At 48.3% G+C, this 16,592-nt stretch overlaps 8 protein-coding genes across 8 annotated transcripts; 2 read left to right on the top strand and 6 right to left on the bottom strand.

Annotated features, from left to right (window-relative positions):
• Positions 1-43: 43 nt before the first annotated feature.
• Positions 44-2,388, bottom strand: N7457_003169 (putative C6 transcription factor; the record flags this gene model as incomplete). The annotated part of the gene is made up of 4 exons (XM_057174214.1): positions 44-1,315; positions 1,365-2,058; positions 2,123-2,217; positions 2,269-2,388. 4 exons carry the CDS (start codon positions 2,386-2,388, stop codon positions 44-46), a joined length of 2,181 nt encoding a protein of 726 aa, XP_057034365.1.
• Positions 2,389-2,922: 534 nt separating this feature from the next.
• N7457_003168 (putative MFS transporter) lies at positions 2,923-4,778 on the bottom strand (the record flags this gene model as incomplete). The annotated part of the gene is made up of 3 exons (XM_057174213.1): positions 2,923-3,580; positions 3,641-3,896; positions 3,950-4,778. 3 exons carry the CDS (start codon positions 4,776-4,778, stop codon positions 2,923-2,925), a joined length of 1,743 nt encoding a protein of 580 aa, XP_057034364.1.
• A 920-nt stretch (positions 4,779-5,698) lies between these two features.
• On the bottom strand, positions 5,699-7,458 carry N7457_003167 (Maltose permease; the record flags this gene model as incomplete). Its single annotated transcript, XM_057174212.1, has 8 exons — positions 5,699-5,759; positions 5,838-5,986; positions 6,051-6,159; positions 6,226-6,281; positions 6,350-6,454; positions 6,530-6,798; positions 6,865-7,309; positions 7,360-7,458. 8 exons carry the CDS (start codon positions 7,456-7,458, stop codon positions 5,699-5,701), a joined length of 1,293 nt encoding a protein of 430 aa, XP_057034363.1.
• A 1,899-nt stretch (positions 7,459-9,357) lies between these two features.
• Positions 9,358-10,530, bottom strand: N7457_003166 (uncharacterized protein; the record flags this gene model as incomplete). Its single annotated transcript, XM_057174211.1, has 1 exon — positions 9,358-10,530. The coding sequence occupies one exon, from the start codon at positions 10,528-10,530 to the stop codon at positions 9,358-9,360; it is 1,173 nt and encodes a 390-aa protein (XP_057034362.1).
• Positions 10,531-10,982: 452 nt separating this feature from the next.
• On the top strand, positions 10,983-12,069 carry N7457_003165 (uncharacterized protein; the record flags this gene model as incomplete). The annotated part of the gene is made up of 2 exons (XM_057174210.1): positions 10,983-11,019; positions 11,069-12,069. 2 exons carry the CDS (start codon positions 10,983-10,985, stop codon positions 12,067-12,069), a joined length of 1,038 nt encoding a protein of 345 aa, XP_057034361.1.
• Positions 12,070-12,218: 149 nt separating this feature from the next.
• On the bottom strand, positions 12,219-12,735 carry N7457_003164 (putative tubulin-specific chaperone Rbl2; the record flags this gene model as incomplete). Its single annotated transcript, XM_057174209.1, has 3 exons — positions 12,219-12,320; positions 12,387-12,473; positions 12,559-12,735. Coding segments are annotated over 3 exons (366 nt in total), but the record flags the coding sequence as incomplete, so codon positions are not given.
• Positions 12,736-13,935: 1,200 nt separating this feature from the next.
• Positions 13,936-15,192, top strand: N7457_003163 (elongin A domain-containing protein; the record flags this gene model as incomplete). The annotated part of the gene is made up of 4 exons (XM_057174208.1): positions 13,936-13,993; positions 14,068-14,144; positions 14,240-14,821; positions 14,845-15,192. The coding sequence occupies 4 exons, from the start codon at positions 13,936-13,938 to the stop codon at positions 15,190-15,192; spliced, it is 1,065 nt and encodes a 354-aa protein (XP_057034359.1).
• A 749-nt stretch (positions 15,193-15,941) lies between these two features.
• On the bottom strand, positions 15,942-16,512 carry N7457_003162 (NEDD8 family protein RUB1; the record flags this gene model as incomplete). Its single annotated transcript, XM_057174207.1, has 4 exons — positions 15,942-16,041; positions 16,110-16,192; positions 16,338-16,392; positions 16,502-16,512. 4 exons carry the CDS (start codon positions 16,510-16,512, stop codon positions 15,942-15,944), a joined length of 249 nt encoding a protein of 82 aa, XP_057034358.1.
• Positions 16,513-16,592: the final 80 nt, after the last annotated feature.

The raw sequence follows: 16,592 nt of genomic DNA, 5'->3' as shown, positions 1-16,592 counted from the left end.
GCATTCTAATGCATATACAAAAAACAACAACAACAAACTCCCATCACAACGGATCAAAAAGCCTCATATCAGCATGACTCCAGAAAGGCCCGGACAGATTCTCCAAAGTCTCAAAGTCCGGCATCCACAGTGGATCACTTTCATCCTGGTCGATCCACGGCGCCAACTGCAACGCCATCCTCACTGCATTCTCAGAATCATCATCAGGGCATCCCTGCGGCTGAGGCGTGCCCATCGTATCCGGAGCCAGTCCCGTCGGATTAACTGGCGGAAACTTGTCATTTCCAGACATGCAAGGAGCGTTCCAATTAACCCCATACTGAGCCGTCATCAGCTCCGCGATCCCGGCATTGCGGGCGGTTTCGTTGCCCTGCAATTTCTCCATAGCGGCGTTGACCAGTAACTCGAAGGCGTCGCGGTATTTCTTGACCCACGCTGCGCGCTCGCCCATTACGAAGAGGACGGTTGAGCAGGCGCGGATATCGTTGCTCATGCGGACGGACCAGACTTGGTCTGTATGTGTCCATAGCGCGTAGAGGAGGGTGATTCCGGCCATGAAGACGGTTTGCACTGCTAGAAAGGAGTGGCCGTATTCGATGGTTTGGTGCAGGCGTTTGTGGGATTGGCAGATGTTTCCTGCGGCCAAGATGCATATTTGGTAGTATGGGTCTGTGATCGGGAGGAGAGGGAGGAATGGTTGGATTAGTAGTCTGACTGCTCGGTTGTAGTGCAGCATTGGGTAGTCGAGGTCTGAGCCACTGAATCTTACTAGGGCAGATTCTTTCCATTGTTCTAGTTCGAGGTATAGAGGGTCCATTTTTGGTCGGAGGGATGATAGAGGCCGATCGGCGCGGTAGATTTTGTGTTGAATGCGGGAATCGATGCGGCGGAGTTTGCAGAGGTAGATTGCGTATGTCAAAGTCGTTGTTTTGTTTGGATCTTGGGGCGCTGTGAGTAGTGCGGGATCTTGAATGTCGTCGTCTACTTCCAATGGGAGGTCGAGATCGATGTGGCGATCGGATATGCTGAATGGACGGCCGAGTGACATTGAGACGACTCGCTCCAGGTAGTACACAGTCCAAAACAGCCTTCGTCGCATCTGAGTAGTAAATGGATCCATGTTGCTTTCATGTATTTTTCGGTGAAGGCCTAGGTCAATGGCAGTACGCATGGCAAGTCCAATCATGTACCACATGCCATGACTCGATGCAGTTCGGAGATGGTATACGACAAGAAGGACCATGGCCTCGATGTTTTCGATGGATCTTGCATCACACATAGTGGGGACATACTGCAAGGCGGCAGTGTAAAAGCGCTACAACTTGTCAGCGATGGTTTATTTAGCGCTCGAGAAGTACGATTACCTCAGGGGTCGTGTTTGAATACTTCCCATTCAACTGAAGCATTGTTGCACCGATTGCATAGACCAAGTTGAGTTTGAAGATGGCGAATCTATCAGATTGAGTAAGATCCTCGCGCTTGATTTTCGCCAAGCGCCATCGATCCTCATGAATCTGCCATACCTGTCTTCGATTCAGGAATGGATATCGGGTATGAAGTCTAGCAAAATAAGTTTCAAGCATTTTTGCGCCCATCTCATCAGTTGGAGGCTCAACGTTCCCCGGCAAGAGATCTTCTACCCTCGCCGGCCGATCTCGAATTTGAGTGGTACTGGGCTGCTCTGATGCCGGGTGTACTTGTGCTGTAGTATTTTGGGGATTATTGGCTGCAGTGCTGGGGTGGCGCTGCATTCTCGAGATAAATTGGTTCCAGACACTTGTTTGGACCATCTCTCCCAAATCGGCAGCGAGAGAAAGTCCAGAGCTGGATCCTACGTATGCAGGGGCCTCAGAGGAGCTCAGGGCAAGAAGGCCCACAATCTCTCCGACGGGATTATTGTCGAATCCGGGAGTAGTTGTGTGTGGTGTTCCATGCCCTGCTTGAGGGGAGAAGAGTGAAGGCGCATTGTTTGTGGCGGTATTCTGATTTGGCGATCGATCAGACTCAACGAGCTTGCGCTCAAGGAACGCTACACGCTCTTCTAGGCCACGTGTGTAACTACTACGCGAATTAGATTTCCATGGCTGGTTCATAGTAAAAGGTCTCATATAACTCGGCTTACTCATTCTGGCGGTCGCTGTCCTCTCGGACGCTGGACTTGTCGCACGGGACACCCGCTTTCAAGCAGTTGGAACAGGTTGGATACTCATTGTCACACTAGAAAATCGGTCAATGCACTTTTCGGCCATCTTCGCCACTGCTGCTTACCCTCTGCTTCCGTGTCTTGCAGCGAGTGCATGCAGTTCGCCCCCGTTTCCGCGGGTTATGATCTCTTGATGCAGGACTCGTCTGCCTTGAAGACTCGGGACTATGCCGCGGCACATACATAGTGACTGGTTTTGCGGAAATATATCAGGATCTTTTGCGACATCTAGAACATTGCCAATGAAGTTCTATCGCAAGAGGTTGGAGGACGTCGGAGATGCGGTTGGTCGGAGTGCCAAGACAACGACATCTACTAACACGAATGCAGCCTGAGATATTGATTTTGCAACAGAAAAGGGAAATGAAGTATTTCTATTGATTCATACTCTCTAGATCAGGTGAAGGTTCATTGAAGAAATGAAATCGAAACGGAGTACTGAGAGGTTAGGTGCTTATAGAGCTCACCATAGGTCTATTAGTGAGCATATTTTAGGATAGATCCATGAAGTGTTATTTCTGCAAGGCTTGACGTATTGATACATTAAAGCAATGATATACGTGAATTAGAGAATTAGTTTAGCCTATCGATGAAAAATGTATGGAACTTTTGGTATCTTGCGCCGCCCATGCAACAGAAGTAAAGCCAAGTAAACGCGCAGATGAAACGGTCTCAAAAGCAACCCCAGTAGCCCAGTTCTATCCTGGCGCTTAGGATTTTCAATGCGGCTGCTTCTCCACGAGGCTATCAAAGTTGGGCTCCGCTCGAGAAGGAGGCATTGATGATTCGGCCAGTGTTGATGCAGAATGACGCTTCTCGATTTCGTGGCGGGTCTGGTGATCGGTATTCTCCTCGGAGCATTCTGGAATAGCCACTTCGGCATCTCTTTCTTCTTGGGCCTTGCGTTTCTCTGCTTCGATCTCTTCAGGCTCCTTCGGTCGCTCCAAGCCTCTATCACGTATCAACAGACACACCAGGAAGCACACACCAATGAGGGGAACCTGGAGGATAAACACAGCGTGGGAAGCTTTGGTATAAGAAAGCAAGATTGACGCCCACTCATCGGGGCTGAGGTTTGCTCTTGAAGGAAGTGAATACGAGGACTCTGCCAAGTGTGCGAACTTGGTTGGTAGATTGGAGCGAAGAGTGGCTTGCAGGATTGCTGCAGAGATAGCAAGTCCACACGAACCGCCTATGCAGCGGAAAAAGTTACGGTTTGCAATCACGACAGCTCTTTGAGACTTGGTGCAATGGGCTTGCAGGGCGACGAGAGTGGGCTGGAATGTGAAGCCGACTCCGGCGCCCATGATTGCCACAATGACACCAACGATGGCTGGGTGAGTGTGAGCACCAAACAATAGCATTAGACCCGAGCCTCTGTGGGAACGACGTTAGCATGGAATTATGGTAAGAAGCTTCAAGCGGTGATCAACGTACAGAGTCCATAGGCCGAATCCAATCCAGATGATTTCGCCATAGCGCTTGACTCGTGAGATGTACTGTCCCGAAAGGATCGAAAAGACTGCCTGGGATGCAACCATAGGACAAGTCATGGCTGCAGAGGCAATGGGCGTCCAGCCACGGGCGTTTTGATAGTACAATGGTAGGTAGTAAAGGCTGGCTTGGTATACTGCACCAAGCAAGAAACTCTGCAATAAGATCGCAGAAACAACCCTATTTTTGAAGAAGACCACTGATCGACGTTAACTAATACTCATTCATCTTTAGCCTCCAATGGAAACATACCTGGTAGCATCGGTAGTGTAGCCACTTTCCATTCAATAAGCAAGAATGCGATGAATGAACAACTTCCAATAATAAGCATACTGATAACCATCGGTGAGTCCCAAGGGAAATAAGATCCACCTCCCGAGATAGGAATCAAGAGAAAAATGATACCAATGGAAGATGTAAGCAATCCAAACCAGTCGATGCGGGCAATATTGTCCCGGAAGCTATCTTTGCGTGCATTATCAGGGATGAGGAAGTGTCCAACGACTGCAGAGCAAGCAGCCAGGGGAGAAATCAACCAGAAGAAACCGCGCCACGTTGAGCGCATAACAAATGCAGCGGCTAAAAATGGTCCGATGATATTACCAACTCCCAATGATGCACCCAAAATACCCTGATATTTGCCTCGCTTTTCTAGTGTAACGATATCTGACACGATGATCATCGTCAAGGAGGTGACACCTCCACCAGCGACGCCAGCCAGGCCACGGAAGACATAGAACATAGCTGGATTCTGAGACAAGCCACAGAGTAGGTCTGCAAAGCATAGCAGAACCAATGCAGAGATATACACGATTTTCCGTCCAAAAATATCAGACAGACGGCCGTACAACACCGTGAACATGGTATTGGCAATCAGGGACGAGGTTCCGGCCCAGGAAATGGTATTCTGCGCATTCAAGTCGCGAGAAATCGTGGGTAGTGTGACACTGATACCATTCTGATCCACCATGCAAATCAGCAAGGAAATTGCAAGACCTGTGAAGACGACCATGAGTTGTCCGAAGGGGAGAATATTCGTTTGGTCGTGTAAGGCCTTTTCGGCCTCTCGTTGTCGATTCATAGTTGCACGTGTAGTGGCGCAAAGCTTGCTTGAAGTGAAAGAAGCTTGAAATATCCCTAGATTGTTCCAGGTATTTGGTCGAAGGCCATATGTCCCTTGTTAGAGGACTTTGTTTTGCCAAAGTATGTTGAGGTTCGAAGAAAATGCTTGGCTTGGTATTGTAGGCTCAATTGTATGAAGGGTCTCGATGTTATTTAAAGGAATAGCCAAGTTCCACGGCGGAAGATCTTCATATAAGAGTCGTTGGATTGATAAAAGAAAAAGTTTTCCTCTTCGCAGGATTTAGTCTGGATTGATCAGCGACCCTTGTCGGTTGGCGGTTGAGCGCCGTTAGCAGGCATTCCATCGGATCCAGGTCCGAAACAGGTGAAAAGACGTATGTCCGCTTTCCATTTGAGCCCAAAAACATACCGCTACATGACGAACCAGACAAGCATTGGCTTGATTCCGCGCCAGCAGCTCATTGCCATTGGTGAAGAGCAAGGTGTTTTGTGGATCTGCGGCGTCCGACACCCGATCGGACGTCCGACAGCTGACTCATGACGGTCTGGGATGCCGAATTAGGAAGTCTGTACCTCTATCTCCGGATATTTTTCCGAGGTACTCACCTCGCCACCGTTGTTTTGCAACTTTGCCCCTCGTTGTGTGTTCTTGTCCACATAGCCGCCTGTATGCTATACTGAATGCTTGAGATAAGGAGCGGCATCAAGTGCAGATCTTCATGTGGTTTATCATTAAAACTGCATTATATACCTAACCGGCATAAACTAGTGAGTCTAGGAGACTGGAGAGATAACATATCACATCTTGCGCAAGGCTGAGTTGGGATCAGCTTTCACCATGCAACTTCCTCGCAATGCAGCTAGATAGATTGAGCTAAGCTGTTCCTGATGAAGTCGCTGGCCTAAACAAGTATTCATTCACTCAAATTGAGTTATTTGATCTGCGGTCGTGTTGATCTTAGCCTCGCCATCCTTGACCCTACCAATAGTCCAAAACTAGCCTTGCTTCACCCCCAATGTCCAAATACAGCTCCAATCGAATACTTCCATCTCTCACACTGTATTCTCACGGATGTGTGCAATTGTTTTCTCCGAGGCACCATATCCTCCTTCGGCCGAATTAATTGACCCATTTCGCTGTCCAGATTCAGCATTGCCCACGCATTTGTAAGAGGAGAACTTTCGAGCAGGAAGTCGTTTCTCAAACTGAGGTTCCAGGGGCATTAGCATCAATGCCATTGCCATACGTATCTTGAACTTTCAAACTCACCATTTCATCAATTTCTTCCAGTGTGCGATCTTTCACTTCGGGGAGGTAGAAGAAGATGAAAGCCGCCGTAATCAGGCAAGATGGGAACCATATATATCCATACTTTGGTCTAGAAGGAATCCGTTGTCAATCACCTGTAACTTTGGAGAGTGCTCTCAAGTATGCCATTGCTTACCCCCAATTCAAAGAGTCTGGGTTGATGAAGTAGGGAGCAGTGAATGTTGTCAACCACTAGTCCATGATTTTCAGCTGAATCCTCAAAAGGAAATCAAAGATACGAGGATTGAGTGGCCCCTTACAGCGCCCAAGAACCCAACCGCAGCTGCAAGACCAAATGTATACGACCGAAGCCGCTGGGATGGCAGCTCTCCACCGGATAACCACGCGTAAGTCGAGATCATTCCCTAAAATACAGGATATGTCAGACTCTTGCTGCAAATAGCTTCAAGCCGTAAAGAAAGAAAAAAAAATATACTCACATTATATCCAAGGATAAACACAACAGATAGCCCAACAATTGCTTTACCCGTGGACTCAGTACCTGGGTGAACGGTATAGACCGCAGCCACTATAAGTTGGCTAAAGCCGCAAATAACAAGCCCAGTAGTCAAGAAGATTCGGCGTCGACCAACATGGGTGATGAGACTAATGTTAATCAAGATAGCGACAACTCCAACAGCAGTGAGGATGCAACTGTTCTCGAATGCATTCCCAACATTGGCCATTTCAAAGAAGTAGGTACCATATGCTGACCATTGATATCAGAGATGTTTTCCTTCCAAACCATAGTATTTTGATAGTTATTCAGACTCACCAATCATATACATAGCTCCACAAGCAGCCTGAACAGTCACAGAAGCAACAGCCAAAATCGTGCGACGCCGATCAACAGGGTTAGTGAACATATCCCATACCGAGGTGCCGCTGGCCATGTCTTGCTCCAGCTCAATTGCGCCCTGTATATCATGTAGTTCCTTATCCACAGTCTGTCGGTCCGGTCTTAACCATATCAAGGCTTCTCGAGCTTGATCGGGCTTATCCTGCTGTAGCAGCCATCGCGGAGACTCCGGGATCATTAACATACCCGCGCATAGAATTACGGGAATGACAAAGATCAGACCAAGCGGAATGAGATAGCTGTTCTTGCCGTCTATTTTGGCTGTGAAATTATCAATGATGGTCCCGAGGAGAGAGCCAAGGGAAGTCCAAAATTGAAAAGCGGCTAACATGAGGCCGCGGTAACGAGCTGGTGAGCATTCCTATATTTCGTTACAGTGGAACGTTCCCTGTCTGCTTCCTCTGAACATACCTGAATGTATAATTGGGAAAAGGTCATCAGAAGTCCGTTTCCAAGACCAATTATTAAACGACCCGCGTATAAGCCGCCTATACTGTCGGTGGTCATCATGACAATGTTTGAGATATAGATCAAGACAACTGCTATGTAAAGACATGTTTTTCGTCCGAGATACGAGGCGAAAGGTCCTAGAACAAGCACATAAGTAATTATATATACAGCTACCTCACTGTGCAAGCGACATTACCTGCCGAGCATGACCCAATGAAGGCACCCAAGGTCATCAGAGAGGCGATTAATTGTTGACGTTCATGTGATATGTTCCACCCAAGAGGAGTTTCCGGTGCTTCTTCGCCGAATATCTGAATTGAGAAGGGTAATCAGTTTCTTCAATCTCTTTCGAGGCCAATTTCGATGGAGAGACAAGAGTACGGACCTGCAAAAACCCAACCATCGCCTGGAAGCCGCCTATCAAAGTGAAGTCCACTCCATATTGAAAAGGAGACATCGAGACCAGCGAGCATGCCGCCAACGACTTCCAGTGCGTTCGAAGTCCATTTCTATGGAGATGATCACTCATTGTATCGGTGGTGTTTCTATCGCCAGACAGATAATCCGGATAGTGAGGTCATAAGCACCTTGTGAAGAATAGGTTTTCAGTCAAATAGGCGAGATAAACGGCGTTACTATTCAAATCGATCCAATGCACTCCTTTTTGCAGTGATTACAGCTTTGGCCGCACAATCGAGGCAGTATCCTTTCCTCTCTCTTCTGTGAAGCCATGCTGGCGTTTGGGCTCTCGTACTTGCAAGTATTATGATTCGGGTTTATTCCGCCCATACCAATGGGGTCCTCATATCTCTTGGAACACTTGATATTGTCCGAGAACGAGAGCCTATTGGGCCGGGCGAGCTCCACAGATTCAAGGTTTCCAATCGAACTGGCTCATCAGGCGGAAGTAATACGAACAAAGACTGCATTGAGACTATCGGGATAAGCTGGTTCCACTACAAAAGGAGACGTGTAGATGTAAGCTATAGCCCATTGGACTCAACATCTTTCCGAAGCAATGCAGCTGCTTCCGGGGACGGCTCCTGACCATGCGAAGTGCGCGTGCCGAGATTAGATGCCCGATGCGATCGGCAATTTCGATATGGAATGGTGGCAGTGTGTCTAGAGTTGGACTTGGGGTACAATTATGTTCAATTGGCTGCAAATAACTGGTTTAGTCGGTGTCAGAATCCATCGGGAAGATCAACAACCATGTAACAGATACCTTGTTATGTGGGCCAAGATGCAGTATCTTTGATTCCATTCTCAGGTACTGAGAACGCACCGAGAGAAATCATCAGAAAACACGCGTTTATTTTCGCTCGCACAAACAGATGCAGCTCTGTTCAAGAAGGCGAGGGGGGGCGCCCTGCATGAGATCATCCTCTTCGTATGGGGACGAAAACTGGTTTTTGAGAAGAACGTGTTTGACCAAATGCAAAAATTCAACACGCGGGAGTAGATGACGTGAACGGTTCGGGGCTAAGGACAAAAGAATCATGCCCAATCCTATGAACAAATGGTGTTGAAACATTATGATCCCATGTGGCTCATCGATTCCATGCCAATAGAAGCCCTGATATGATCCAGTCCCAGGTCCCCTCTGATACTACATGTACTTTCCCGCCTTACAATGTCCCTATATAGATGTGTCACCGTCAAAATCAAAACAAAGTCCTCAGAAAAGACCATGGAGCTACATTTTTCAAGATTAGATTAGAAGGTGCCATCAAATATTGGATCAAGCATCCAAGATACCAATCTTAATCTCTCATGGGAGAGAGTAAAAAGTCCAGAACTGGAACGGTTCGGACATTTACCACCATAAATTCTCGTGCATGGTCATGGTAGGGTGTCAAATCAGCTGGTCCTCGTGTTCACCCGGGTTGTAATATGCAAGCACGACCAGCTTTTGATCTCAATGGGATTTTCGTCGGCATCATCCTCGCAAGTGCTATGTTAGGTATGTGCCGATCCAATTGGGACTCCTATGCCTCCACCAGGCCAGGTGTTCTGCATGGTAGATGTGTTGGAGGCGTTAATATCATAAGCAGTAGACTCGCTCACAGCATTGTTACTATTTCCTACTCCATTTTGAGGAGGAGCGCCGGAGTGTCCCGACATGTTGCTAGGATCTGGTACAGCATGGTGGGTCATGTAGCTGGCACCAGTAACGTTTCCCTGATTCGGAAAGAAGCTCTGATTAAGTGACCCGCAGGTTGTGCAAGTGAACTCAATTTTGAAATTGGTCATAACCATTTGGGGTACGGCTGCATGATCACTGCGCTGGGGGTAATCTTTCGGTGGCTCAACCACTCCTACAGGCAAAGTAGCAGCGGTCTGGTATTCGACTCCTGGTTGAGATATAGACATTGGATGCTGATTGTGACTGAAAGGGGGTGGGTTTGGTGTGGGAATTGATGGGTGCTGCACCTGAGGTGGAGGCGGTAGAGCTTGAGAACTAGATGAAGGAACAGGAGCAGGTATGTGATTATTTGAAGCCTCGTTCGGTGAAATGTCATCATCGTCAATCAGAGATTGTGGAAGATGATCTGGAAGCCAACGGTTCTCAGATATCTCCCCGTATGCTTGTACCCCATCTCCTTGCAACTCCGGAGATTGTTCAGGTGACTGCTGTTCCCCTACACTCATGTCTAGATCGAGCCCTTGTTCATCATGGCTCTCAGCGTGTCGTGGTTGAAGCTTTGTGAGCGCACGCTGTGCCTGGCGCATAGAAATGTCATACCCATGGTAGCGTTTCACGGCATCCACGACATCCTGCGCCCGTATTTTCGATTTCATATCGAAAAGCTTGGGAATCTCGCCCAGGAGAAATCGCACATGAGAAGCCTCAGAGCGAGCAGGTGTGGCTGCAGGAGAATCTGCATTGCGACGACAACTATGGCTATCCTGGAGACTGGTGATGTAGGTCGCATTCTTGTTCGAGCGACACACCACACGAAAGAAGCAATTCGCCGATGATCGACACCCAATCACCACACTTTTTTTGTTGCTTCGGGCCACACGAAGCTCCCAGTGTTGTCTGACCGATACACTGCGTATTGCTGTTTTGAAATCTTCCAGGGAGGAAAACCGCTGGCCCACATGGAGACCAGAGTACATCTCCGTCATAGTGTAAAACTCGTTAGGGCGTAATAGGTACAAAAAAATTAGCAGCTTTAACAGCAGTCGAAGGTGCTTAGGTGACAGAGTCCATCGGGTCACTTGGCTATGGCTTCACCAGGCCGTGCTTGCAAACAGCTTGGATTGCGGAGCACGGCGTGATCCTCAAGCAAGCACCCGATCAGTCTGCGTAATGATGAATTGTCCTTGTCCTTGAGCTAGAAATCTTAGCTAGTCGCAATGAATCGCGTAATCAAGGGCCACTATGTCAGACAGCACAGCTGATTGTTGGAGAATCGCCATCGAAGTCAATAAGGTTAAGGCGGAGTGCCAGACCGCTCGGCTTCACTTTTCGTGTTCCTCCCACCCTCAACACCTCAGAGTTGCGCATCCTTTCAATTCATCCTGCGCTATCAGGCTTTTTGAGTATTAGGATCAGACGCCATTAACCGACATACAAGATGGCTTCTTACGGGTTGTTAGGCCAACCAGAAGAAGGTCGAGTCTACCCCCAGCTCATCCTTGCGTGTCAATGCTCACATCGCAGCTCTTACAGATGCGCTGCACAAATTGCGTCTCCTTAATGTCGAAGAGAAACCATTCAAGCGAATTTCAAAACGCCTCTTGAACCCGGAATCCTTCATCGTCTCGCAATCCTCACTCCCTCTCACCCCTCCCCCCGAAGAAACCGATCCCGAGTCCGACGCGACCGCAGCAGAGGCCAAGAAACAAAAAAGCCTTGAGGAATGGCGCCATTTCCGCGAGGATGTCTCACTCGACTTTGCTGCCTTCGAGGGAAGCATTGCGCGCGTCCAGTTCCTGCTCACTAGCAATGAGCAAGAACGCCAGCGATATGCCACTGAGCGAGTTCAGATTCTGTCGACAATGCAGTCCGTCCGGGAAAGCACCGCCGATCTGCGCAACCAGCTTGAGGAGGCACAGCGACTTCTTTCTTTGCGAAAGACCTACGATGAACTGACGGACAAAATCACGAGCAACCGTCTGCTCAAGCCCCGCGAAGATCAGTCGGCAAACCTTCAAAAACTGCGGCTGGAGATTGCAGATCTGGAGAAAGAAAGCAAGGACTACGCCAAGACCTGGGCTGAGCGACGCGAGCAATTCGGCCGTATTGTGGATGAGGGAATGCAGCTTCGTCGCTTGATCCGCGATGAGAAAGAGGAAGTCGAGCGTCGGGAAGGCATGCAAGAAGGCGCAGACGCGGACGAGGGGGATGTCACATTGAAGGGCAAGGCCAGTGGCGGGAACACGCCTGGTCCTGAAAGCGATGCTTTGACTCCATCCCATCATAGCCAAGATGAGAGCAGTCGACCATCTACTTTGAACGTTGAGAAGCCTGATACTACTCGTGCCGCATCTCCTTTACGGCACGTTACAGCCGCCCAGAATGATGGGTCAGGTCTCGCTCGCGAGGACACTAGTATGTTGGATGAGGGCGAAATCTCTGCGATTAGTGATGGCGAACTATCCGAGCTTGAGGAGGGCGAGGAACTCCCCGATGACTTCAACGAGAAGATGGATACTACCTGAAGAAGCATTTTTCCGGCGTGTACATTACTAGCACTAGCAAGGAGTTCAGGTTTACGGTCTGGCGCTGTTTATGGTTTCAATTTATTGAATGATATTATGGAATTTCCATCTCGTGGGTATTTTTTGACTCGACGTAACTGACATCTCTTTTACGAGATCTCGCGCTCCGCGGTCTTGGCCAAAGAGATGGCATCTTTAGCAGCGGTGATGTGCTCAACATTGCTTTCAGATCCCTTTTTGCCCTCCTCGATCTATTAAAGTTAGCCAATAGAACCTCAAAGTACAGATTGAGGATTGGAAATGAGCATTCAACTAACAATCAGAGCTTCCAGGCTTGCAACCGCCTGCACGATCTTTTGCTTCAGACTAGGCAAAACCTTCTTGGTCTCTTCAAGCGACATATGCTATGGTCTATGTCAGTATTGAAGGCGCAAAGGAGAGTAGGCAAGTTAATTCAGCGGGAGCGAAGCTTCAATGCAGAACACATACCTCTTGCTTCAGGGTGTACTCGCGGTTCTCGTCATCGCTAGCAGTATCAGTCTCTAGCTTCTTAATGCGCTCAGTCTGTTGCAGGATTTCCTTGTGATAGGAAGCCTCCTCCTTGACCAAGCGGATCACAGAAGAAGTGGTGATCTCCAGTTGCGAGCGGGGTGCCATTGTGACTATCTGGGTGAGGGTCAGTCCTGTTTGAAGTTTTGGCTCTCGGTCTTCAATTATGCTTCCAGAGAATACGCCAGATGATGAGAAAACAGTCCGTCAATTGAAGCTTTTAGAATGCGGCATCCAACAGTCCCGAGGCCAGGATACCCCAATCATCAGGTGTATGAGTAACATTGCTGTACACGGCTTTTCAAGGCATTGTGTACATATATGGGCACCACGGCAGGAAGGTAGAGCCAATGAAAACATACCTGTGAATTTGGTATTTGATGACAAGAATGAAAGATATGTTGTGCTGATTTCCGATTTCTCAAAAGTTCATTGATATGCCCCTCGATGATGCTATTAAGACGATGTTTGCACTGTTTGCTATGGCTCGAGGTGGAGCATCACGTGGTGGGAACTATAAAACGAAACCGGAGATGGCGGACGATGGATCCGAAACACGACGAAAGTCCATTGAACATGAGCAGCTTTGTTTTGCGGTATCTAAAGAGCTTTGTCCAACAGAATAGGTCTATTTTTGTTCTATGGAGTCTCAAACTCCGGGGTGGCTCCACAATAGCAGGCTGCTATCAGCAGCGTGATGCTAGAGTGTAAGACTTCGTTGGAAATTGGAAGTTGTATGGGCAAATTGAAGCCAAACCGAGTCCAGTGAGGATTCCTCTAGTCTGACCTAATATATTCTAGTTATTGGATATGCTATTAATCCTTTTGTTGAATATTCTCTAGCTCATGACAGTGTTGATACGTGGGCATCCCTTCTTAGATTGCCATGGAATCACCTTGATTTTAAACAGATGACAGACCTGATATCAGCCTTTATTTGGTTGCATATTACATCCAACCTTGCAAATATACTATCAATCCTATAGGTGTTGTTGCTTCATACTCCGTACATGTCTGTTTGAGAGGCCATGACGACGGGTAGCGCATCTCACCGCCCAGTCTCTCCGCCAATGAGCGTTCGAGGATGACTGAGTGATCATCCAGTCATTTATTTAAAGCCGAGAGCACTCCCACCTTCTGCCACATCGTGAGTCGCATGGTATCGCATTGTATCTCGCATCTTTTCATCTGGATTTTATCGTTTGGAATACTATCTCAGTCTCATTTAAGTTGTCATCGAGTCTTTACTTGTCACCATCCCATGTCGCCCATTCTGTGGTACCCATTTCGGCTTAAACCATTGCCGTCATAAGCAACATGCCGGCCCCATCACTATTTCACCTGGCCTTGGCCACAGCTATTCGCTTTGTGAAGGGTACGTTGATCAGATGATTCCTAATACTCCTTTTTGTTGGTTGAATGCATATTGACTTTCTGTGTGACTTCTAGACATGGACGATCTAGGTGCTATGCCATACATGCTTGCGCGCCCCATCTTGCAGAATGTCCACAATCCTGAGAAGCTGGTATGTTTTGCAATCATCCAATCTACTCATAATTTGCTTGCACTCTATTCCCATTTCTTGAAACACTTGCTGATATGATCATGTTCAATTTGCAGCATGCCCTCGAGGTCGCATCCCCGCATTTCACCAAAGAAGACGGAGAGCTATGGTTAGAATTCATCAAGCGTGACATTCCTGACTGGGAAAGTTACCAGCTCCCAGAAAAGACTGATAACTGGTATGGGGTGTACTGTGATCTCTGCGATCAAGTCCAACGTGCTCTCGATGCCGATGCGGAGAAAATGAAGATAGCGATTGAAGGGATCAGTGCCAAGCGTGCACTTCTTACCCCCAAGATCATCCCTGAAAGCCGAAGCTCACGCATGGCTGGGGCCCGACCCAGTGCTAAACAACGCCAAGCTTCATTTGCCCGCAGAATGGGCGGTATCAAAGCCCCTTATGAACCATCAAGGTCGGAGCCTACGCCAAGGAAGAAGCTTAACATATTCCACCCACCAAAAATCAACCCTGCTCTCACGATGCCTACCAAATCTCTCAACAACCGTGCTTCACAGATCAAGCGCGCACCCATTGGCCTTATCGAAGAGCATCAACACAGGCGCCCTAACCCAGCCGAGAAGCCAGCACCTCTGCCTCCAAAGACACAGGCTCTCCCCCACGCATCAGCAGACTCCCAGGTATGCTTCCACCGTCGCTCCAGCACCCTATGCTAGCACAAGTTGGGCCTAGGCCGCGCCCTCCGATCTCTAGGACCACTATCGTATCTCGCACTGTGTCTAGTGTCAGTGGCTCTGGCGATGCGCCTGGCGCAAAGAAGCCAGCAGATGTAGCCATCAAACCTGGAGTTAAGAGTGGTGTCAATTCCCAACCAATTCCTCCTCGTGATGCCGCAAAGGCATCCTCTTCTTCGCTCCCCGCCCCTCCCACTTCTTCTGAGCCCTCCTCTCGCCCGCCGTCCTCCGGGCCTCCTCCCCCACGCCAAGGCATCATTCGCCGGCGCCCTGCGCCGAGCATTTTCATGCCAGCGAAGCGCCGCCGTGTCTCGTGATCTTCGGATCACTGTACTTTATGGTCTGCGGGTCCCCCGAAAGGGGACCTTTTACAAATCTTCTCATTTTGCGGCCGGATTTCCGGCATGTTGTAATAGATACCCGAGGTGGTTTTCACCTCACTTGCGTGTCATGTTGTTATTATAATGTTCTGAGTTCATAGTGCAAAAAAATATTGAAAAAATTGAAAAAGTTATCCTCCACTTCCCAGAGATATTGTAGCCTGTTTCCTGCTACTTTGTCTGTACAAACAAGGAGATTCATGATCGTCTTGCGCCTCTCGCTACGCTATGAAAACTTGATATGGATGCTCTATAGATTCAGTCCGCTATACTTCATAGTACCCGACGTTGAGGCTAAATTATGTGTCTCGGTCCTTTGCTCCCAACACAGTCACTAGTAATCCCATCATATCCGAGGATTCACACGTACATCCAACTACTCCAAAATATACACGTAAATGCCATCCAAAGCTCATCATTGTGACCATGAGGCATAGAAAAACAAGCGAGTTTGTGAGAAAGTTTAAAATTCTCGAGAAACAAAAGCTCAAATAAATACCATTGACTCAATCCTAGACGCCCAGTATACATATTGTCTCACAAGTGGAGCCCAGCTCCAGTCCCTATATCACAGCAAATGTCCCCCAAGCTGTAACCGAGGCCGTGTGAAATAGACACACATTGATGTTCTTCAATGGAATCACATTGCTGCAGAAATATGGTATCTAAAAATGACAAAGAGCGGGTTACATCGACATCGCGGTGCTTCCTCCACGCAGGGCAAGCACGAGATGGAGTGTAGCACCACCTTCAAGGTTGTATTCTGAGGCTGTCTTGTCATCCGCCCTATTGGTAAGATATTGTTAGCTTACATTTCCCTTGGTCAGAGGCAACAGGCTTCAGGGGTGTCTTACATTTGCTTGCCGCCGAAAATCAGTCGTTGCTGGACTGGAGGAATACCCTCCTTCTCCTCAACGCGCTCCTTTATCCGGGAAACCTGTATAAAATCGTTCGTGTTAGTCTGGGCTTCTTTTAAAGCATAATTTGATGTATATGTTGGTAAATGGGTTCGGTCATCGCGGATGCGCGGTAGTTCGTGCGGGGAGAATCTGGGAACGCATCAAGGCTGGCGGGTGGGTTACCTTGTAGTCAGGCTCGATATCGAGTTCGATCTCCTTTCCGGTGAGTGTTCGGACCCTATTTGGAGACGCGATGTCAGCTTGCGGCTCTCGGGTTGTTCGTTTTCAGATCGGGGTCTGGCGATGATGCAATGGGGGTGGAGTCATGATGGAGCTTAGAAACGCACTTGATCAACATATTGGAGCGGCGGTTGCTTTTTTAAGAGGACTGAACAGTAACTTGGGAGCGAGAGACAGCGCTGGCAATGTAGTTGGAGG

Source organism: Penicillium paradoxum (genome assembly GCF_028828445.1).
Source record: "Penicillium paradoxum strain IBT 22861 chromosome Unknown utg000003l_segment0_segment0, whole genome shotgun sequence".
NCBI classification, from domain to species: Eukaryota; Fungi; Ascomycota; class Eurotiomycetes; order Eurotiales; family Aspergillaceae; genus Penicillium; species Penicillium paradoxum.
Note: the sequence above shows the minus strand (reverse complement) of the source record. Positions and strands in the feature narration are given on the sequence as shown.